The sequence below is a fragment of the Lepidothrix coronata genome, unplaced genomic scaffold (genome assembly GCF_001604755.1).
Source record: "Lepidothrix coronata isolate B3197 unplaced genomic scaffold, Lepidothrix_coronata-1.0 Scaffold52, whole genome shotgun sequence".
NCBI lineage: Eukaryota > Metazoa > Chordata > Aves > Passeriformes > Pipridae > Lepidothrix > Lepidothrix coronata.
Window position 1 is genome coordinate 4,222,972 of NW_016690232.1, and position 22,044 is coordinate 4,245,015.

The 22,044-nt window shown below is 52.4% G+C and overlaps 1 protein-coding gene across 1 annotated transcript; it reads left to right on the forward strand.

Moving 5' to 3' along the window:
- The first annotated feature begins 389 nt into the window (after positions 1-389).
- LOC108497749 (ADAMTS-like protein 2) lies at positions 390-20,060 on the forward strand. The gene is made up of 19 exons (XM_017815649.1): positions 390-461; positions 2,740-2,772; positions 6,770-6,912; positions 8,602-8,677; positions 9,186-9,288; positions 10,146-10,291; positions 10,534-10,657; positions 11,900-11,980; positions 12,306-12,481; positions 12,746-13,169; positions 13,736-14,156; positions 14,943-15,049; positions 15,231-15,360; positions 15,696-15,909; positions 16,497-16,652; positions 17,044-17,214; positions 18,832-19,008; positions 19,680-19,824; positions 19,935-20,060. Exons 1-19 carry the CDS (start codon positions 390-392, stop codon positions 20,051-20,053), a joined length of 3,018 nt encoding a protein of 1,005 aa, XP_017671138.1. The 3' UTR covers positions 20,054-20,060.
- Positions 20,061-22,044: the final 1,984 nt, after the last annotated feature.

Genomic DNA, 22,044 nt, shown 5'->3' on the forward strand with positions numbered 1-22,044 from the left:
CGGAGGGCTCCGCTCGGGAGGGCGGGTGGCTCCGCAGGGACCTGTCGGTGCCGGGGCCGCAGCGGGGGCTCGGCAGGAGGGAGAGCGGGAGCCCTCGGAGCTCGGGGAGCGGCGGCAGCAGGGCGGTGCGAGGGGCAGGCGGGGCGCGGCGGGGCCCGAGGAGCGCCCGGCCCCCGTCCCATCCCAGCCCCATCCCTCCATCCGCATCCCTCCCTCCCCCGCCGAGCGGCCGCGCCGCGGGTCGCCGCCCGCCACCCGGCAGGTTGTAAAGTCATTAACTCCCCCAGCCATGCCGGGCCGCGCTCCCCGGGCCCCGCCGCGCCCGCCGCCGCCGCTGGTGGGCCGCCGAGCCGCCTCCTCCTCCGCGGCAGCGGCAGCAGCAGCGCGGCATGGCCGCCGCTCCCCGCATCCTCCTCATCCTCCTCCTCCTCCTCCGCGCCGCCGCCCCCCTCGGCGATAAGGTAAGCGGCGCCGGCGGAGCCTCCCCCCGACCCGCTCCCTCCTTCCTGCCTTCCCTCCCTCTTTCCCTCCTTCCTTCCCTTCTTCCCACCCCTCGGGGAGCCGCGGCGGGGCAGGGAGGCAGTGGGGGTCCGACCCGCGGCCCCTCGCCCTTCCCCGCAGGTTTCAGGTTCCTGCACTCCGGGATCCCCCCCGCGTCCCTCCCGCGCTCCTGAGCTGCTTGGGAAGGGGGGTTTGTCGCCTCTCCCCCAAACTGACCCCGAGGACCAGGCTGTGTCCGCTCGCCGTGCCTGGCACTAACAAAAGGGTGTGAGGATGCCGGAGGAGGGTCCCAGCATCACCGGAAGGACGGCGGGGGAGCAGAGTCTTTCCCTACTTGGGGCTTCGCCCAAAGCTGTCCCCCACGTTCGTCCCTCCACATTCATCTCTAGCAGAGGGTTTAGGACTGGAAACAACAGGTTTTCCCCTTCACCATCCGTCCTGCCACCCCAGCATGGGTTTAGGCAGCTGCTTTCCCTGCTGACCGTGGGATGCATGTCCAGGCATCCGAGCCCCATGCTCCCCTCATTCCTGCTCTCTTCCACAAAGGACCCTCTCAGCCTGGCCCTCCCCGTGGCACTTGTTTCACAGCAGCACCAAAACCCCTGTGCCAGTCCCCTTTTCCTTCCCGAGGCCCAGCCTGGGAGAATCCCCCCCATTACTGTGGCAGAGCAGGCAGAAATCCAGGCTTTGTGGGGCACCAGCAGTGCCCCTGCCCTCACGGGTCACTGCGTGCATTGTGCCCCCGAGGGGAACAGGTCCAGATTTCTTTGCTGCCTAAGAAATTCTGCTCTGCTAAAGGAAGAGGGGTTTGGGTTGTGTTTCCCACCCCCAGACTCATGGTTGGGGCAAAACAATCTCACATGAGCCATCTTAAACACAGAAAAGACCAGACACTGCAGCTTTACAGTGAATAACCCAGGTTTGAGGAGCAGCAGTGTCTCCTGTTCTGGGGTTTGTCTTAACTTCAAAGCTCAAGTATCTTATTTCCGATTTGTTTTTACCTCCACACACATCCGCTGACTGTTCTGTTCACCCCTGAACTGCAGGGCTAAGCCAGAAACTTCAAGCAGAGCAAACTGGGTCAGGAGAAACAGATGTGAAGTCCTTCATTTGGGACTGACCTGGATGGACTCCTCCATCAACACATGAGCACAAGCCTTGGCTGCTCGTGGTTCTGCCTGCCCCCAGCAGCTGTTTGTACAACACCTAAGACGAGGGTACCCCGAGGTTGGGAGGAGGGCTCCTCAACCCTCTCCAGGACAAACACACATTAATACTGTTGCCAGGTCTGCCCCGAGGACTTCCTTGCTCCAGGAGATGCCCGTGGAGCAATCTGATTGCAGATTACATGATTCAAGTTGTCCTGGTTGGGGGATTAACCTGAGGTTCTTCTTGCTCTCCCATTTTCTAAATAAAACATGGTTATGCAAAGAGTATCAGAAAGCCTCACTCCATAGTTTGGGCAAGCAAATTCCTTCCTAGCTGCATTCAATGCCTCTGAAAATCCTGATGATAGACATGTCTCATGCACAGCGCCTGTTATTCCCTTCTCCCCCTTTGCAGTTTTCCATCCTTTCTACCAGCTTGCCCCAGAATAAGTGCGTTGTCCCACTTGCAGGGAATGACCTAACTGACTTGGATCAAGTATTTTGTAATGACGTGCAGCGCTTGCCTGTGAACTCTCTGTCATGGCAGGATTATGAACAGAACTTGGTAGTTCTCCACTGGCTTCTGTTCACTGGTTTTCTAATTTGCTTTCATCTGTGCCTCATTATATGTCCAGATTTCTGTTACTTATCTGCTGCAATTTCACATCGTTAACAAGCTGCCAGTTTTTTCCACAGATTGTTCTTCTTCCTCATCCCTTGAAAATTATTCTGCATTGCTTGTTTTACCTCAGGATACCTTTCCCTATAAAAAACTCCTCAAATACCTTGTTTCAGCTTTTCTAAGGAAAATTTGTGTTTATGTCTGCTTCCAAACGTTGAATCTCGCACGCAAACTATCTAGTCTGCCCAAACAGGATAAAGCAATAACAGGATGAGAAATAGCTTTGCACAAACACCAATTCCTTTGTAAAACATCAGGGCATAATTGCAAATGCTATTGTTTTTTTTTCTCATGGCTGTGGTAGAGTCTATCACCACAGATTTAGTCAGAGAATGAGAGGAGGAACCCAAACCAGGGGCGCTGAACACGGTCATTCATTCCCAGATAATAATCTGCCATTCATTCCAGGCATTCAAACATCTGAAGCTACTTAGTATTTCAGTAAGTAGTGTGGTTTGCTGTAGAGAGAAGCCCTTAAGTAAAGAGAACGTGGAAATTTTTGGTAGAGGACATGCAGTTAATGGCCTCAGAAAAGGCCTGGGAAGAATTTATTTCATTTTCAGCTGCTGTTTCTAGTTGTCTTACAGGCTCAGACAGGGCTGAGCAGAACATTTTACGACAGCTACTGTGCCCTTCAGTGGTGGGCCAGCCCTCAAGGCATACCAGGCTGCAGTGGAGAGCCTCCCCCCAGCTCCTCTGTTAAGGGAACTAGAGAGGCATGTTTGTGGTCTCTCTTCCCAGACAGCTTTTTTTTTCCAGGAGCCAGGCTCTAATGAATCTCAAGATTAGGCACAACAATAAGCAACACAGGAGACTGGGCCACTGACACGGTAATTGCAGTTGTTCCCAGGTTTCTGGGAAACCCAGCGTAGCTCAGAGCTGATCCAGAGCATGACAGAGAGTCAGCGGAGAATTTATTTCATCCCTTTCAACTCTTCAGAAAGGCCGCCTGGAAATCCGATAGGATGTCAGTCCAGGCCCACCCTTCTGTGCAGGGCTGAAGCATTTTGCTTGTGGCAGCCTTTGTCTGGCGGGGGGAGAGGGGAAGCAGCTGCTGGGCTTTTGCTTAGACAGAAAAAGCTTTCAGTGACGCTGGCTTAGAGACTGGTGTTTGTGTCTTTGATGCTGGCAGATCTGGAGACAGGCATTTTATCCTGGAAAAGTTCCCCACAGGTTGGGGTTCAAAGCTCTGCTCCCCCCCAGCAAGAGGGCAACAGGGCAGCCCTCCCCTCCAGCCCAGGTGAGGAGGCACAGGAATTCCTTGGTTAACCCAAGAGAGGAAGAGCTCTGTAACCACCAGGTGCCAAACCACAAGCACCTCAGGGGAGATTCTTGTGGAGAGCACCTGGCTGAACTAGAATATGGTCTGTCTTTTCTATTGATGGAAATTCTCATCACCTAAGGAATCATACCTGGCCCTCTTACCTGCTTTAGGCAGAGCCCTCAGCCAAGCCCAGGCAGAGCCAGCCTTATAAAGACTGGACTCGTGTGCATCTCCTGCTCTGGTTTTTCTAGTCTGCTCTGTTTCTGCGATTCTGCAGCAGAGTGCAAATCAGAGCACCTCCAGCATCTCCTGTAACACCAGGACAGTGCAAAAGAGTTGTTGTAAAGCCCCTTTGACTCCTCCCTCTCTGAGGAGGAGATGGGGAGGGGGATTCACTCATCCAGAATCCACTCTTGGGATTTTTCAAGGGGCTTGGGAAACTAAAGCTAGGAGCTGATCTTATCTGGAATCTGTCCCACATTCCTTAATTTATTATCTGGACATTTGGAAAATGCAAATATCTCCAATTAAAAACAAGAACCATTTGTGTTTCATGGTCAGTGCAGATTTATTTCTGACAATACAATAAATTCAGCACAGATTGGAAGCAGCTGCCCCAGCTCTAAGTACCTGAAGTTCCCCCTCCTTGTCCCCAGGCCTGGGGCTCAGATGCAGTCATCCCATAAGGGGCATGGCCAAGGGGACAGCTCAGCATTGTCCTTGCTTACAAGAAAATAAATGCTCCTAGGCAAGGACTGGGAAGGGAGCTTGGTCATGGAAAACCTGAGAGCCAAATCAATCTACTTAAAAAGTGATTGATTCCTCCAGTGCAGAGAGGAAGCAGGAACACGGCTTATGGATATAGGGGAACACATTTTATTAAAAGGAAAAAATCCCTCTGACTAGCATCCTTCAATAAATCTTCATTTGGGCTCCTGTCATTCCCAAGAGGCGCAGTGCAGAGATGTATCCTACTCTATCCATAAGAAAGAGCTGCACAAAGGCAGGGATGCTGATCATCCCCAAACCTCAGCTCTGCCACCACATGCCAGATCTCCCTGTATCCAGGCAAAACACCCCAGGACCAGTAACCCTGAAAAGGTGCCTGCAACTTTACACCACTCCAAAAACACAAATCCTGTTTCATATCCTGAGGGTAGAACAGGCTGTTTCACTTCCCTTCACCCGCTTCCCTTCTGCCTCGTCTCACCTATTTGGATCACAAGATCCCCAGAGCAGGATTATTTTTATTGCCACCTGGGGAAAAGCTATGTAAATATTGCAGCTTTTGGTCCACATGCCTTCCCCCCAGGCAGTCCATGAGCCTCGTGTCACTACTCAGGGAAGTGGTAGGACACCAGCTCTGGTTATTCCCCCAGCTGTGGGAGAATCAGTATTGCGCCGAGCTCTCCACACAGACACCGGATAAATCACTGGAATTCTCCTTCCTGACAGTTGTGAAGAGCTTCTTCTCCCCAGGCCTTGTGATGTTTATGACAGAGAAGCATAGGAGGGGTCAGGGAAAGATTTTGCTGAAAATACTTTACAATGAGAGACCTTTGGTTTCTTTCCTTTGTAAATGTGGAAGCTACATAGTCAGAATTTCCATTTACAGTATGATAATAAACAGTAAGACAAAAGTTCTCATAGGAAAAGGGTTGAGATGATTGTTTGGAAGAACAGAAAAAAGGTGTTTTTGAAAACATGTCTGTTTCTTTTAAATTTCCTTTTCCTCTTGAGCAACTCATCTGCCGGTCACAGCATTTGGTCCCTGTCAAGCAAGTCAGCTCCAGCCAGAACATCCAAGTGCAGAGAGGAGTTTTGTTGTGTTCTTTTTGAAACCAACTCTTGCAATCACTAGAGAGCGAAGCACCAGGTAACACGGTGCTTTTTTGCAGCACAGTTAAGTTCCTTCCAACATGCTTTGGCTACCAGGAAGAGGCACTATGGGCATTTCAACCATTTAAGTTACAACTTAAAAACATTTGCATAAACCAGCTGCATCTCCTTTGCCCAGAGGCTGCTCTGTTGGCAGACACTGAGGAAACACAAGTTCTCAGGCAGGAATTGCACTACAAGATGAAGAGCACATTGGCTTTATTACACCATTAAAGAGCATAAAGCCAAGAGACAGTCAACCAAAATAGCGAGCAGAGCACATTTAGTGATGAGCAAACCCTGCAGAGTTTTCTGTCACATCCATCAGTTATGGTTTGCAGGTGGGTTGTTTGCAACAGGGCTATCAGCCACTACCACAAACCAGTATGTTTTGCCAACAGTATCACTGATACAACTTCCCTGAGCCCTTGCTTTAAAGCAGACTTCACACATACACACACACACAAATTATTAATTTTCACCTATTAGTATTGAAACGCTCAGTATCCAGCTGGATAAATCCTTTTCAGTCACTGTCCTGTGTTAAACTCATGGCTGCATTTAACACTACTCACAGCTGTGCTTCAGTAAACAGCAGATTAATTCCTGCACAGACGAGTTTGCCAAAGTCCCCAGGAGCTTTTAGACCATCAGACACTAAGCAGGGAAATATTGCAAGGAAAAAAACCCCAGCTAAACCACAGAATTGCTTACCTGCTGGGAATTGTGGAGGCACAGCCAACAGCAGCCTGCTGCAATGACCACGCTGGGGCCAGGAGAGCTCAGCTTTGCCAAATTTAAAGGGTCAGCTCCAGCAAGGTGTGCTGGGAGAGGGAGCCCTGCTCTTCTGAACATAGCAGGGTGCACGGGGAAAAGGGACAAGAGCACCTGCAGGAGATTCTGGTTCTGAAGCACTCTTGAAAATGACTTCTGTGAGGGTTGTGGGGTGAGGAGCTTGGATCTCAGCTGATTTGGTCACAAAGGGAAGGTTATTAATTGAAATACAGCTCCAATGAGGGACACCTGTGTACTCCCAGTGATGCTGTGGGGCCGGTGTTGCTGTCACACGTGCCCAGTCCAACAGCCCATCTCTACTTTGTGAGATCTTGCTTCCCTCTTAGTCTTGGAAGGAAATTTGAATTTTGAGATGTGTCAGCCTGGTGTGGCCCCACAGGGCCTGGATCCTGGCACGTTGGTCCCAGTGCTGCCCATTTAGAAGGCATCCAGGTGACATGGCAGCTGCCTTTGGTGGTGAGGAGCCAGGTTCTCCAGCTAACCATGCCCTGTTTCTGTCAGGACAGTAGTGAGGCAGCAGATGGAGGTGGCCTCTGGGATGAAGAGGTCACCAAGTGGTGGGGAGAGTGGAGCTCCTGGTCCACCTGCTCCCGGTCCTGCGGAGGAGGTGTGATGTCCCGGGAGAGGCACTGCTTGAGACAGAGGTAAGTCATGTCCCAGCCTGAGCCCTTGGCCAGGTCTCAAGTGGCAGAAAAGAAATTGGGTGCCCTGACCTGCATTTTGGGGCCAAACCTCCTTGTTTTGCAGGGTTGGCCATTCCCTCATCCGTGGCCTCTGGGAAAGGAAGGCAGCTGTTGTCCATGGATCAAGGCAGTGGTGGGGAGAAGCACACCCCTGAACATGTCCCCCACTCAGCTTGACTTGTCTGATGGGGAGCAGGGGTTGGTCCCCTCCTGGGGTCTGTGGGAGACTTGAAGATGACGGAATTGTGGGCTGGAGAAGGCTAGCTCTGTTCCCCTTCCCCTTTCCTTCACAAACCCTCACTTACAAGGGCTGCTCAACCAACCTAACCCTGATTTGTGACCAGCTAAGGATGTGGCTACATATTCCCAGACACCGTATGGAGACTTGATTTACTCCTGGCAGGAACCAGCTCAGCCACATCTCAGCAATTTCTCCTCTTCATTCCCTGCAGAGCTGGCAAGTTTTTTCCCCTCTGTCATTTATCTGGCTGTCACCTGACAGCATCTCCATTTGTCCCCTACAGCCACTTGTCCCCTACAGCTGCTACAGTCGTGGTATCAGTCGGACTGGATTTGCGGGAGTGGGGAGAGCTGGAGAGCTTCAGCTGCCTAAACTCCTGCTGTTCCCTCTGGGTCACCTTGCCACCAAACCCTCCTCCTCCTCCTCCTCCAGCACCTCCCTAACCTGCTGCTCCAGGCTCCTGAGGTGTTAATGAGAGCTGGAATCCTGCAGCACAGCCAGCTTTCCCTTCTGCATGAATGCACTCCTGAGTGGAGGAAACTCAAACTAGGGCCCCCAACCTGCCCTCCTTCCTGCATCAGAAAGCTCCTTTTATGTGGGCTGGTTGGCAGCATGGTGAGGGTCCAGATGTGCTGCAGCACCTTCTCTCTGGGTGTGGCCTCCCTGGATATCTCTGCTGCTGCTCCTCCTCCTCCCCAGCACCCAGTGGCCATGATGGGAAAGCAGTGGGAAACAGAGAACAGGGATGGAGGCTGGGGCTGTCCCACATGCCCCACAGCCAGGGCAGCCCTTCTGCCCTTTGCCTCCTGCCAGAAGAGGGATTTTTCTCTCCATTGGCTCTATCCTTGACTCCACAGCTGGAGTGGGGAGGCTTTGTGTGGTTTTTTTACTCCGGGGATCAGCTAAAGCATCAAGTGTTGAAATTCCCATGGTTTTGGTATATCACCTGCACCAAACCTTTCCTGTTAGTCTTTTAAGCTGGCCAGTCCTTATGAGAGGTGGCATCTCTCTGCCTACTGCACAGTGAATCCTGAAATCAGCTCCCCTGGTCACTGCAAGTTCTAGGCGCTTCCATGGAAGTGATGGATCATCAGGGTCTATTGTCCTTTGGGTCACATCAACCCTTTTGGAGCTGAGAGGTGAAGGGACACAGAGGCAGTGATACTGCAGTTGCTCTCTGTCTGCTCAACCTGCCCCAAAAAGAGAGTAGCCTAAAATCACAGCTCACCTAAAAGCACTGAAAATGTGTTTCAGAGGAGATGTTGGCCAGTCTGGATCCCGAAAGCTTTGCTCCGATAAAATGCCTGCCTTGTTTCTCCCCTCTAAGTCAGGTCTGACTCATCTGTCATCCTCAGTACCTTGGTACTTCACAGATCTCCATCTCATGTCTGGAAATTTCTGCTTTCCAGGCTCCAGATGCCCCAGGGAACAAATAGCACCATGTGTGTTGGTCAAGCCAAGCACTACCAACTGTGCCAGCAGCAGGTGAGAATCACTTCCAGTACTGACTGGTCCTTACTGGGGGATGTGGGACTCCAGGGGTCCCACCTGGAGCTGCAAGAGCATCAGTGCTTGGGGTGGGACTGATCCTACAGAGGAGCAGAGACAAGGGGTAGGATCCACTCCTGGGGTGGTGGATGATGGGCCTTTGAGGACGTAGGAGATGGGCTTTACTCTCTGGGACTGAGAGATAGGGGAAAAGAATGTAAAAACATATTTCTTGTGGGGTGAGGGGAGGGATGAAGTTTTTCCTGTATGCTTTTCCCTTTGCTGGAAGGAATTTTTGCAGGGCTGTTTAATACAGCTGTCTGAGAGCCCCTTGGCAATGAAGCCCTGGCCTTTCTGCCTGTATTAGGGCACCTCAGAGTCCATTGCTAATTCCTTCCAGGGTGGACAGGGCATTTTCATCCTCCAAGGATGCAGCAGTGACAAGCAGCTGTCACAACCATGGTTGTGACATAGGGAGCTTTGATGGTATTTATTCCCTCCATAGCCCTGCCCAGCCAACACAGCAAGCTTCAAACAGCAGCAGTGCTCCAGTTTCAATGCCAAAGCCTTTGGAAAGCGCTACTACCACTGGATGCCCCTTTATCCAGGTGAGTTTTCACAGCTTCACACAAAGGATGAGGGTGAGAAAACACCCACAGAATCTCCTCAGGCACAGAAAGGGAAGGTCCTGGGGACAAGGGATAGATGCTCCTGGCTGGTCTGGAAGTGCTTCCCTGTGCTCTCTGCTTTGGAGAAATCATTCCCTGTCTCTTCACAGAACCCCTCAACCCATTCAGGCCTCCTGTCTCCCTGCACTGCTCCTGTTTCAGGTCCTCCAGCACCAAGCAGTGGTGGGACATGGGCTTCTCTGGGTTGTCTTGGCTAACCAGCGCTCATCTTGGCAGAGTGGGTGTTCGTGCTCCTTGTGCCTTCTACCTGTTTGGCTGCCTCTCACCCAGCCTGCTTCCCACTGGGCTGGTGCTGGGTTGTTCTGAGCAAGATACTCATCCATTCCCTGCAAAGTCAAGACAGATGGCTTCACATGGGTGTCCAGTTGTCCCTTGAGGCTCAGACTGAGCTCACCTAAGGTAGATTACCCTGTTTCTGGACTCACCTGTTTTTCAGTTATTTGCTAAGAGGACATGGAGCATCTGCACCTACAGCTTCAGCTCCTCAGCTGAACGGGGTGTAGCTGGCCACAACCCCACAGAGTCAATAGCCCCCTTGGCAAAGAAGAGGGTTTGCCAGCAAGAAGTATTTCTGCTAGGCACAGTTCCCAGCTGCAGCCTCATACCATGACCCCTTCACTACTACAAAATCTGTAGATTTGGGGTCTCATCTCAATCAGCAGGAACATCAAGGTGACATCAAACCATCACTGTGGATAAGGGGAAGGTCCCCTTCCTTGCTGCACGTCTCTGAGCACTTTGACCTGCCTGGTGACTCTGTGCCTCTGTCCCTTCAGATGACTACACCAGTATCTCCAACAAACCCTGTGACCTCCAGTGCACCACTCGGAGTGGGGAGAGGCAGCTGATGGCCCGAGCACAGGATGGTACCTCCTGCAAGGACAGGACCTATCAAGGGGTCTGCATCAATGGAAAGTGTGAGGTGAGGCTCTGAGAGGAAGTAGTAGAAAATTTAGGAGTATAGTTGCATGACTGCACCTCCTGCTCATCGCAAGGCCAATGAGTCCCTGCAGGGAATTGAAACCCAGGCCTGGTGTTGGATTTGTTCATTACATGCCCCCCCCAAGCCCCACCAAAAGAGCACAGTAGCATTTCCTGGGAAAGACCCTGCCCTGTGGAGATAAGCTGGCCCCAGGAAACCCTCTCTTGTTTTGTTCTTTGCAGCCGGTTGGGTGCGATGGGAGCCTGTACTCGCCCCGGACGATGGACAGATGCAGGGTGTGTGGAGGGGACGGCAGCACTTGCCACCGTGTCTCGGGCAGCTTCCGAAAGGCAATCTCACAGATAGGTACTCCCTGCTACCACAGTCCAGAGACTTCACCTGCTACTTCCTACCACCAACTGGCTTAAACAAGGGTAGGAGTTTCCCAGCTGCTTGGTGGAAAGAGCTGAGGAGTGCCACCCCTGCTTAAATGCCTGGTTTTGTCCTTTTCACTTAACCGTCAGAGGAGATTGGTTTGATGTGCTGTACATTAGGCTGGTAAGGTTTCCCTTCACCTCTTTACAATAGGAAGCAGCTGGGGATCTCTTTGTTCCTATTGATTTTGGCGTCTTGCCCACCTCAGATAATGTGAAGAGATCAATGAATCTTCTTTTATTCGTGCTATGTGTTCATTTGAAACTTGAGCTATGATGAGGGTCACAGCATTTGTTTCAGCCTGCACTTAATCTCCTGCTTTCCCCAGTCCTGTGGCTGGCACAGCTCAGGGACAGTCCCCTCTGAAACCAGGCTGAGGATTCATCCCTTGCAACCTGATGGCCCAGTCCTCCACCCACAGAAGGAATAGACTGTGGTATGCTCATTAGTAATTAATCAACTGTGGTTTGAGGATGTTTTGGAACATCATTTCACACTGTTGTTGTTTCACTAGTCTGCCTCCCTCTCTACAAACACCAGACTAGAAAAGCACTTGGGCCCCTTTCCAGAGCAGGGGGAATGGTGCTACCCCCACTAGCAGTACGGGTACAGGTTTGGCCTCCCATTCCATCCCTCCTAAAATCTTACAGAACAGACAAGACCTGCATTTCTAGCAAGGAAGACAAACTGCCAAACCATGCGACTTTAAGAGCCTCTGATTTCCTCTCCCTTTAAAGGTCAATTTTTATGTTACTCCTGAGACAAATTCCATGGAGTCAGGAGCTTAGGGGACCTATGGTCTTTTTCCATCTTCTGTTCTGCATCAGCCCTGATTGCTACTAAGCTTTTTTCTGTGCTCTTGCCAGAAAGAGTGTGAGAAACACATTCATCCACACCCCCAAAGCCAGACTGTTTCACTTGTGCAGTTCCTTCCTGACTCCAAACCCAGCAGTGCTCAGACTGGACTTGTGATGGTGATCTGTAATGGGATTTCAGAGGGGACCTTGGATTAGAGCTCACAGACTGGTGCAACATGCATTTATGCCCTTGGCATCCTGCTCCTGCAAGGCAGCCCTGCCCCTTACAAACATGCTTTTCCCACGAGCTGATTTTCCCATCCAGACCTTTTGATTCCGTCCTTGGGGTCTCCTCACGCTCTGTTCTGTTCCTCAGGTTACGTGTTCGTCACCAACATCCCTGCTGGTGCCACGGACATCCTCATCATTGAGCGCAGGAAAACAGAAAACATCCTGGGTAAGCAGGGGAGCCAGATGGATGTGGAGATCCCAGTTCAGCTGCCTGGGAGGTGGGAGGAGGCTCTGTGCATTCCCACGTGTGAGCGTTTCCTCCAGGGTAACACAGGGGTGCTTCACCTCTCCATAAACCAAGGCTACCACATCTCCAGTGGCAGGAGAGACATTTGGAACCCAAGCTCGCTATGGGCAGGGCCTGGTGTTCTTTTTCTGCTGGACTTTTCTCGTTGATGGGCTGTTTTCTCTCCTCATTGCCACTGAAGCCCCAGTGGCAATACTGAAGTTCCACAGAGCGCCACATTTGTCTGTTTTCTCTCTCTTTGAAGCACTTGCAGATGAATCTGGGCATTTCTTCTTCAACGGCAACTCTGCCATTGACAACCCCCAGAACTTCAGGGTGGCTGGCACCGTCTTCAAGTACCGGCGGCCCTCGAGCCTGAACTCGGATGGGCTGGAATACATCATGGCTCACGGGCCCACTAACCAGTCTCTGAATGCCATGGTATGTGAAGGGCTAGTTTTAGGTTTTGCTGTCTTGCCTGCTTCTCTCAGACAGAAGGAATATAACCTGGTTCCCAAGCCAAACCTGCATGTCTAGGTGGCCGAGGAAGCCAGATAATCTTGGCAAGGGGTGGCTCTCCTTTTGGATTTGTGAGGATGCTGTCTTCTCTCAACATCCATCACCAAATAGATGTGGCTAGAAGAGGTTTCTGGGAAAGCACACATCCCTAAAATGAAAGCAGTTTTTTCTCTCTCTTTCCTCCAGTACTATAACTTTAATGGGAAAATGCCACACATAACTTATGACTACACTGTGCCACGGATGCCACCGCTCCAAACCGCAGCCCCTGCTCTAGCCAGACCTCTCTATCATCACCTACCAGAGACCAGCCAGAACCACCCCATGCCAGCCAACTCCAGAGCTGCCCAGGACTTCAATGCCACATGGCTCTCCCTGTCTCCAGACGACACCAGTGAACAGCTTCCTCTAAGAGAAGGGCATGAAGATTTGGACTTCAGTCACCCGCACTTCTTCCAGACCAACTCCACCAGTCAGACCCGGGACTGGGGCTGGGAACAAAGTGAGGAGAAGAAGTATGACTTCCAGATCAGGCAGATTTACCATGCCAACACAGCAGGAGAGGAAGAGGAGGAGGAAGCACCAGCAATTGGTGGAGAAACAGAGTTGGGTCGGTTGCTTTGTTTTTCCTTCTGTTTTACTGATTGAAAGCAGACGTCCCACACTGGTCTTCTTGAAATCTAAGGTGGCTTTACCATTGGGGTGGACAGGAGGGAATGATGGAATGGGGTGGAGACTGCTGGGAGCAGCGAGGGCCAGCAGCTCTGTGGGGGAAGGGGAGCTGGGAGAGGGTGGGCACCATATGGATCAGGCATGGCAGTGCCTCAGTGCCTGAGCTTGGCAGGCAGGGCAGTGACAGCAGCAGGGCCTAGCAACAGTCCAGTGATCATCAGGTGGCAAGTCAAATCTGAGGTCAATCTGGAGAGCCAAAAAGGAATTCAGAAACAAAGGACATCTGCAACATTCCTCAGCCCAGGACTGAAGGCCCAGACTTGAGCTTAAATGGAGCTCCAGAGCAGATAGAGAGGTTGGTCAGAGTAAGTAAGGCCTCTTGGTGCTCCCTGGTGGCAATTTATGATTTTGAGGCCAAATACTGAATGTTTTTTGCCTTGCTAAATGTCACATGCTGAAATACAAATCCAGTGTAGTTAAAGCATCCCTGTGTTTTTCTTCCAGCTCTCAGGTTCAACCAAATCTCCATCAGCACGGCTGTGCCCTACAGCATGAGGAGACCCGAGCTCTCGGAGAACAGCCACGTAGCATCCTCCAGGCTGCGTCTCTTCAGGAGGCTGTGCCACAGAGACCCTCACAACACTGCCTTTTGCAGGGAGCTGCAGCACCTGGCAGCCAGGATGGCCCCAAGGAACTCCTCAGCAGGGCTATGGACTGGGGCAGCTGCCCCGTGGCCACAGGGCCTCCACAAGGGGCCGGCCCGTAAGAACTCACTGGAGGACTTGAAGGTGGAGGCATTTGCTGGGAGTCAGGGGCCAGCAGCCAACTACAGCATGGTGGCATCTGTGGAGAGCCCTCTGCGAGGTGCCAGCCCAACTGTGGACATCAGCCAGGCAGAGCCTCTGCGAGCCCCTGGCACGGAAAGGTGGCACTTGGTCTCCTGGGCAAAGCAGGGGGGTGGTTAGCTGGGGAGGGAGGGTCAAGCCAGTCCTCTGGCAGTCTCCCTGCTGTCCTTGATGACCCCATTCACCAGTGTCTATCCCTGGCAGCTGCTGTAGTTGCTTCCTTGAAAGACCGAGTGTCACAACTGGCCTGACACAAAGCTCACAGAACATATTTCAGGTCCGGCTGCCATTTAAATGGATGCTGAAGAACCTGCAAGGCCAATGCTGGTGTGGTTGTAAAGAAGGCCAGGAGTCTATAGCATGTCACATACACACATTTCCCACCACATCATGCCCCGCCTGTCCCATTCCTCTGAGCACGTAAGCTTATGAAACTTCTGTAAACATTTGGCAGGAGACCGAGGGCCAACTTTGAAATATTTCTGGCAAGCCACATGTGAATTCTCCCTGCCACATTATATGACATGAGAGACACCTTGCTTGAGCTCCCCTTTCCAACCTAAATCATGGCTCTCAAGGTGGTAGTATGAGCTGAGGCTGAGGGCACCCACATTGCTGAAAGACCATAATATACATGAGACTTACTGTGAATGATGCTTTCTCCTTGCTAGTTGAATTCAGGAGGTGGATCAAGGCTTTGCACTCTCTGTTCATCAGTGGTTTGTCTTGGCCAGGGTGAGCAAGATGTAGAGCAGAAACACTGGGTTTCTTCCCATCTTCAAAAACAGAGAGGAGGAATTTTCCTCTATTTTATGTTTGCAGCAGTTTTTTTCAGTTTTCACTCACGCCACCTCCTTTTTCTGCAGCAACGAGTTCGATGTGAGCCCCGTGGGCCATGATGACATCAGCTTGGCTGACATGTATCGGTGGAAAGTCTCAGCTTATGCCCCCTGCAGCTCCACATGCACTTCAGGTAGGTTTGGCTTCCAGTGGCTGATCACATGAGGTCCTTTTGGGGCATTGATGGAGAGAATCCTGGTATTTTTTACATGGCAGGTAGAGTTTCAGATGCAGTGAGCACTCCAGTTATTTAATGATTGTGGGAGGAAGCTTTTTGATCTGAGCATGACTGAGAGAGGGTGTTGCTTGCCCAGCAGGTATCAGCTCCTCCTATGCAATGTGTGTGAGGTACGATGGAGTGGAAGTGGACGAATCGTACTGTGATGCCCTGACCCGACCAGAACCCACCCACGAATTTTGCACAGGGAGAGATTGCCAGCCTAGGTGAGTGGAAATGGCATCAGCTGTCCAGGGGCACAACAGATCTTTATAAGGATCACTTTCTGCTCAAAGCATATGGTCATTTTTGGGCTGTATGCACTTAGCCTTTGTATCCCCTTGTAAGCAAAAAGAGGGAAGGAATTTGGGATCTGGCAAGAGCAAAGCATCACCAAGACCAGCATCACCATCACAGACATGTATGTGATAAGCAGATTCATAGCAGCAGCTGCTGGGTGAGGAGGTCCCAAGTGTGCGGGCACAACCCTGCCACCCCACATCCCTTGTCCCCCTTACCTGGGTTTTCCTCTGTGTTTTCTCTCCTGGGGCTGCTCGTGGAGGTGGGAGACCAGCCGGTGGAGCGAGTGCTCCCGGACCTGCGGCGAGGGCTCTCAGTACCGCACCGTGCGCTGCTGGAAGATGCTGGCCCCAGGCTTTGACAGCTCCGTTTATGATGACCTCTGCGAGGCAGCAGGGCTGGCCAGGCCCATGGAGAGGAAAGCCTGCAAGAACAAGGCCTGTGGGCCCCAGTGGGAGCTCTCCGAGTGGTCCGAGGTAGGCAGTAGGGGAGCTTTGCTACCAGAGGTAAGGAGGAGCCGGGGTTGGGATGGGGCCTGGAGGAATGTGGCTGGTAGATGGTGGGGGCTGAGGGAGCCTCTGAGCAGCAGCATCCTTGGGAAACAAGGGCTGCCTTTATCCACAGCTCCCCTGTTCTGGCACTGCTCAGCAAAGGCCATTGCAAAGGTCGTTTCTCAAGCAGGGTGTTGACCAAGTGAAAGCCCTGCCAGCAAGAGGCTTTGTGTCCCTCTTCCAGAGGATCCAAACAGTTCTATCTGACTGAGAGTGAATGGAGAAACAATACCATGGAGATACAGAGAAATTAAACCTAACTGAAGTCCGTTTGGTTGACTTTCCACTTTTGACTGCTTGGGTTGCGGACCAGTGACTTTGAACAGCAGTTCAACATTGAAGTGTTGGAGCTCTGGGTCCCAAACTAAATGAGCACCAAAGATAGAGACACCTTTTTCTGTCCCTGCTGGGGTCCTTCCCCTCTCTCCTAGTGCAGCAGGAGGAGGCATAGCTCCCTCCCACCCTTTCTCTCTGCTCCTGAGCCCGGGGCTGACTCGGTGTGCCCCTTGCAGTGCTCGGCCCGGTGTGGCGCGCAGGGGACGATGAGGCGGGAGGTGCGCTGCTCCGTGGAGGTGTCCCTGTGTGACAAGGCTCAGAAGCCCAGCAGTGAGAAGGTGTGCACAGGCCCCCCCTGTGACCGCCGCTGGACCGCCTCGGACTGGGGCCCGGTGAGTCCAGAGGGGCTGCTTCTCCTTGCTCCCAGTGCCAGGGGCGCAGGGCTGGCGGGAGGGAGCAGGTGGGCAGACACGCTGCAGCTCTCCTTTGGCTTTCTTCTGGCAGAGGCCAAGCAAAAGAAACTAGAATAATCTGTATTTTTGCCTCTCTGTGCTATACATTTTGGTTAACTCTGAGGTGAGCTCCATTCAATAACCTGGGAAGCTCATGGCACCTGGAGAATGGAAGCGCCTGGCTAGATGTACCTCTAAAGCCCCTTGGGATCCAGTGCCACAGTCCAAGTGGCAGGGCTAGACTCTGGACTCAGTTGTCCTGGCACCACTGACCCTGACCTCTCCCCTTTCTTGCTTTCTGATGTGTCTAAATGCCCTGTGTTCCTCCAAGTGCTCAGGTTCGTGTGGCGAGGGACGCATGAGCCGCTTCATCGCGTGTCGCAACCTGGAGGGGAAAGTGATCTCCAACTCCCAGTGTGACCCAGCCACCAAGCCCCTGGCTGTCCATCCGTGTGGAGACAAGGACTGCCCTGCACACTGGGTGGAGCAGGAGTGGGAACAGGTAAAGCCGGCCCTGTGTCCTCAGCCCTCCTTTCCACCCTGTATCCCACAGGACATGGTGGGAGCCTGGTTCCCTTGGCAGAGCAAGGTTGTGTAGTGTGACCTCCAGCCATGGAGCTATACCCTTGTCCTAGCTCCTTTTAGAAAGAGGGAATGACTAATGATAACCCCAGCTTGTCCCTACTCTGCCACCCCAAAGTTTGTGGCATTTGCTGCCTTCCCAGGGATCTCCATTGGAGGGCAGCAATGTTCTAAGGAAACCGTCCTCCTCTCCCACCTGGCTGGGAGTTGCAGACACCTCAGCAGAGCTTTTCCAGAACCTGCACTCACCCCTGAAAAGATTTTGGTCCCGCCACTAAAGAGAAAAACCAGCCTCATGCTTGATAAATAACAGCTGGAGGTAAACCTGAACCCTGGAAATCACCACGACTGTGTACTTGCCTCAGGAATTAGTGAACGTGGTCCAGGTGTTCCATTCTACCACACAATCAGTCTCTGCCTGTCTCCTTCTGCTCTTTCTGTTGCTTACTTTAGGCTTTCCCATACAAGCTGATCCAAATCCCAGAGCATCCAGAAGGATACCTGGAGTCAGTTGTGAAGCTTGGGTTTTTTCTTTGAAGTCTTGAGCAAACTAGAGATTCATAAAGCACTAAGGAAAAAGGTTTCTAGGAAAAAAGGGAAGCAGCCAAGGCCTCTCCCTGCCAGCCATAGCTAAACCTCTGTTCCCACTTCGCCCCCTTTATAGCTGCTGATTACACTCAGTTGAGTCTCACCCAGCACTGGTAACGAGCACAAACTGGTTAAACCTGGGGACCCAAGGCAGTTTGATACCTGTACTCTGCTCTGATCCTCGGTGTGGGTCATACACAGTCCTGCAGTACAATTTTCAGCTGTGTCCAGGCTTTCAAACTCAGCAGAGCTCTGAAAGACCAGCTGAGCTCCCCACCTTTGCCTGTGCCAGCTTCTTTGCCGTGTTCCCTCAGCTGAGGAGCTGCGAGTTCACAGGATGACTAAGGGTGGATGCAAGCCAGCCATGCTGACCATGCAGTGCTGAAAAAGGGCACAAAGCAGTTAAATCTCAAACTGACAACTGCCTCCTTGAGGCTCAGGGAGTAGATCCTGCCTCCTCCTGCTTCTGGTGGTGTCCTGAGGGAGGGAGCCCTCCCAGCTAAGCCTGCATAGCTGTGGGCTCAGCAGTACTTGTCCATGTGCATCACCTGCAGTGCACCACTTCGGTCCCCTTGGGCCCATACAAAGCTTGTCGGTACTCCAGGATGTAGGTTGCTACATGCATACGCTGCGTGGTTTTCGAGAACATAGAAACACATAAAATAAGGCAGAAACAGCTTCCTGTAGTCTTACCTTGGCTGCTCCAGATCCCCTGTGGTAGCTGCTCTCAAGGCCAGCCAAGGTGAACCTCAGCTAAGCATTAATTACCAGCACTTGTCCCCCCTCCCTGGGAAACGTGCAGAAACGAGTTGCTCCTGTGACCTGGGCAGCACTTGCCTCCATTAGACTGGTGTTAGCACAGGCGTTAAGCACCTTGCTTCTGAGCTTACCTGAAGCTCTGCAGCTGCTGAGCCCCCTTTGTTACCTGGCTGCTCCGCTCCCTTCCCAGTGTGATGCCAGCTGTGGGCGAGGGACGAAGACCCGGCTCGTGCTGTGCGCGGGCCTGGAGAACGGTGTGTACAGGGAGTACCCTGAAAAGGACTGTGAAGCCTCTCAGAAACCCGAGGAACAAGCTGCCTGTTTCAGGAGGCCGTGTTCAACGTGGTTCACAACCTCCTGGTCTCAGGTAGGGCTGGGGGTGGTGGGGAAGGGCGATTAAGGCCTCATAGCCCTGGGTGGTGGAGGGGGACCTGTGCTGAGGGTCTCTGGCAGCACGTTCTGCTGAGGGCTCTGCTAGGTCTGGATAGGACCCTGAGCTCTGCTTTTCTGCAGACCAGGCAGCAGGTTGAGGGACTGGCACACGCAGGCTGGAGAAAACCTTGGAGCATGCGGTTTATTGCCTCAAGCCAGAGCTTGCACCCCACTGCAGGCATACAGGATACAGCCGTGCCCTCCTCTGCCAGGAGTACATGTTCTGTCTTCCCCTCCTTTCCCTTGATGGTAGCTGCAGAGCATTTAGGGAATGAGAAGAGAGGAGAGCTGAGCCTGGCTCACAGCACCCATTTTCTCTCACAGCATCAACACTCCAAACAAAAATCTGAGTTGCATTAAAGAGATGAAAGCAAGATGAAAGCAAACTCCTCCCTTGCTCTGCCCCAACCCCAACTTGGGGATGCTCTCCTCCAGCAACAGAAAGGGAGCATAAGTTTGAGAACAGTGTGGGATTTGATCCAAACCTCCTCAGGAATAGTCTCCAAAGCAGGGACTGGGAGGCCTCACTAGAAGAATGAACTTGGGAGCTATAGGAAAATGAAAAATGCCTCTCACAGTCTCTTTCCTCTTTCTCGACCCCGACAGTGCAGCAAGACGTGTGGTGCTGGTGTGCGGCTGCGCGAGGTGAAGTGCTACCAGGGGGAAGCGCTGGCTCAGGGCTGTGACCCCACTTCCAAACCAGAAGCCAGGCAGACCTGCCAACTCCAGCCGTGCCCCACAGAGGCACCAGGTACGTCTGGGAGGGCAGGGGGGGTAGAGAAGCCCTTGGGAGCTCTTTGCTCTCTGCTGGGGAAGCACAACTCCTTTTTAACCCCTTCTGTGTGTGCTTCTGTTCCCCAGAAGACGCCTGTGAGGACAAAGCGACGGCCAACTGTGTGCTGGTGCTGAAGGTGAAGCTGTGCTCTCACTGGTACTACAGGAAGGCTTGCTGCTGGTCCTGTCGGCTCAAGTCACCCTGAGTCCTGCCAGGCCCTACTTCCCTTCCAAGTTCAGGGGCAAGAGCCCCCTCGAGCCAGACTTTACCACTTGAAGCCACCCCACTTGGCTTGGCTGTGGAGCCAGTCCCTGTAGACCAGCCTGCTCAGCGAGGAAGGATTCCTAGGACTTAATCACTGTTCCCTCTCCATCAAGAGGGTTTTACACAAGACAAACCATCAGTGCCTAGAAAGCTACTGAGAAGTGAGTTGGGAAAGCCTATCCCTGCTGTCACTGTCTCTGGGGATCACTAGTTGGAGGTGGAGGGGCACAGGGGCTGGCCCATGGCAGGGCACGGACAACAGCACCCATCACTCTGGTCTGCCCTGCAGGACAACTTCCAAAACACTCCAAAAAATTGTGTCACAATAAAGAGATAAACTATAAACCTGTGGGTTTGGTATCCATGTACATAGGCCAGAGGCAAGGGAGGAGGGGGATGCAAGAGGAGCAAAAGCAGTGGCAGGAAGGGTGGGGAGGAAAAATCTTTGCACCAGTAGAACTTCCAGGCAGCACTGGATAAAGCTAATTTTCTGCTGCCTGCCAAAGAACGGAAACCACTCCTGGTTTGTATTTCAAAGTCCTCGTTTATTTCTGACATTGAATTTGGACCCATAGCTGAGCAACAAAGACAGAGAATAGTAACAGGAGGAAACTGAAGTGGAAAAAATCTGGGATCCCTGCCCCTACCTCATCCTGTTCCTCCACCAGCCCCCAAACCTTCTCATCCTCAGCTGCATCCCCCCTGTTTCCAGCCCTTTCAGACTCACCCGTTTCCCTGTGGCCCTGCCAGACCCAGGGTGTGTGTTGGCTGCGAGGCCAACCCTCATCTTGGCCATCCGGCTACTTTGGAACTGCCTCCCCAGCCTTGGCACCTCGTTAGCTGGGCGATAGGTCACGCTTAATTTGCATGTGATGAAGATAACAATGCTGTGGCCTTCCTTTCACCAAAAGGGTGACCCACAGAAGCAGAAGCCCCTGTGTTATTCCCACCCTCTGGAGGTCATTGCCATTGGGGTGGGAAGCCTTTTTGTGTGTGCCAAGAGGTAGAGTTGGATGCCAGGAGCCGCCATGTCCGTGCTGGCTCCACGCCTGCTGAGGGGACGGCATGGCAGGGCCGTCTGGCAGAGATCTGGGACACATTAACTTCTCGTGGCTCCCAGCAGGGTGAGACCAAGCTGAGCAGATGCTTTAGTGGGAAAGGATGGGATTTACCGAGTTAGCCAAGATTTTCTTCCCGTTACAGACAGTATTTTCAGGGAGGAGCACCGGCTGGATGGGAAGCGGTAGAAGCTACAGACTATCGACCAGTGGGATCCAGAGAGCTTTGCTGCTGCTAACTTTCATTTTCCCTCCTGCTTGCCCTTAATATGAGAGGACATTAAAACCTGCTATCACTATTTGGAGAATGAAAAGAGACTCTAAAAGCAACGCAGCCAGACTGAGTCTCCAGATAATGGAAATGCAGTGTCTTTTTGGGCCGGACGTGGGGGAGATGGTGCATAACATTTGCTCAGAAGTGTGTGTAAAATGCAGGCTGGGGCAAGGTTTGGTTACAAGGACCATGACCAGTGGCATTTGTCTGGCTCTTTTCTTCAGGTTGTTTGAGCAGAGGTGCCAAGGCATAAGCAGGTCCAAAGGGTACATCAGCCTTTTGCCTGATAATGTGGACACTCAAGGCTGATGTACTGTGTGCCCTCTATACTGAGACCTACTTTTTCCCTGTGCGAATGGGGAGGTTAAGTCCAAATCCTTCTGTGGGCAGCAGGATGATTTCTAAATTGCAGTGGTGAAAGACCTCACTGCTCACATTTCTGAGCAGTCCTACCCTATATTGCAAAAGCATGGCAAGTGTTTCCTTCCATTGCCTCCAACAGCATCCGCAGGGATCATTGCTGTCCTGGTCCCTCCTCCCTGCCATGAATGGGATGCGCTCAGCCGAGCAGTCCTGCACTGGTTGCTATGGAAGTGCCTG

Coding starts and splice junctions, on each gene's coding strand:
- LOC108497749 (XM_017815649.1), top strand. CDS start 390: ATGGCCGCCGCTCCCCGCATCCTCCTCATCCTCCTCCTCCTCCTCCGC. Junction 15,910..16,496: donor AGCTCTCCGAGTGGTCCGAG/GTAGGCAGTAGG, acceptor TGCCCCTTGCAG/TGCTCGGCCCGGTGTGGCGC. Junction 16,653..17,043: donor CCGCCTCGGACTGGGGCCCG/GTGAGTCCAGAG, acceptor TGTTCCTCCAAG/TGCTCAGGTTCGTGTGGCGA.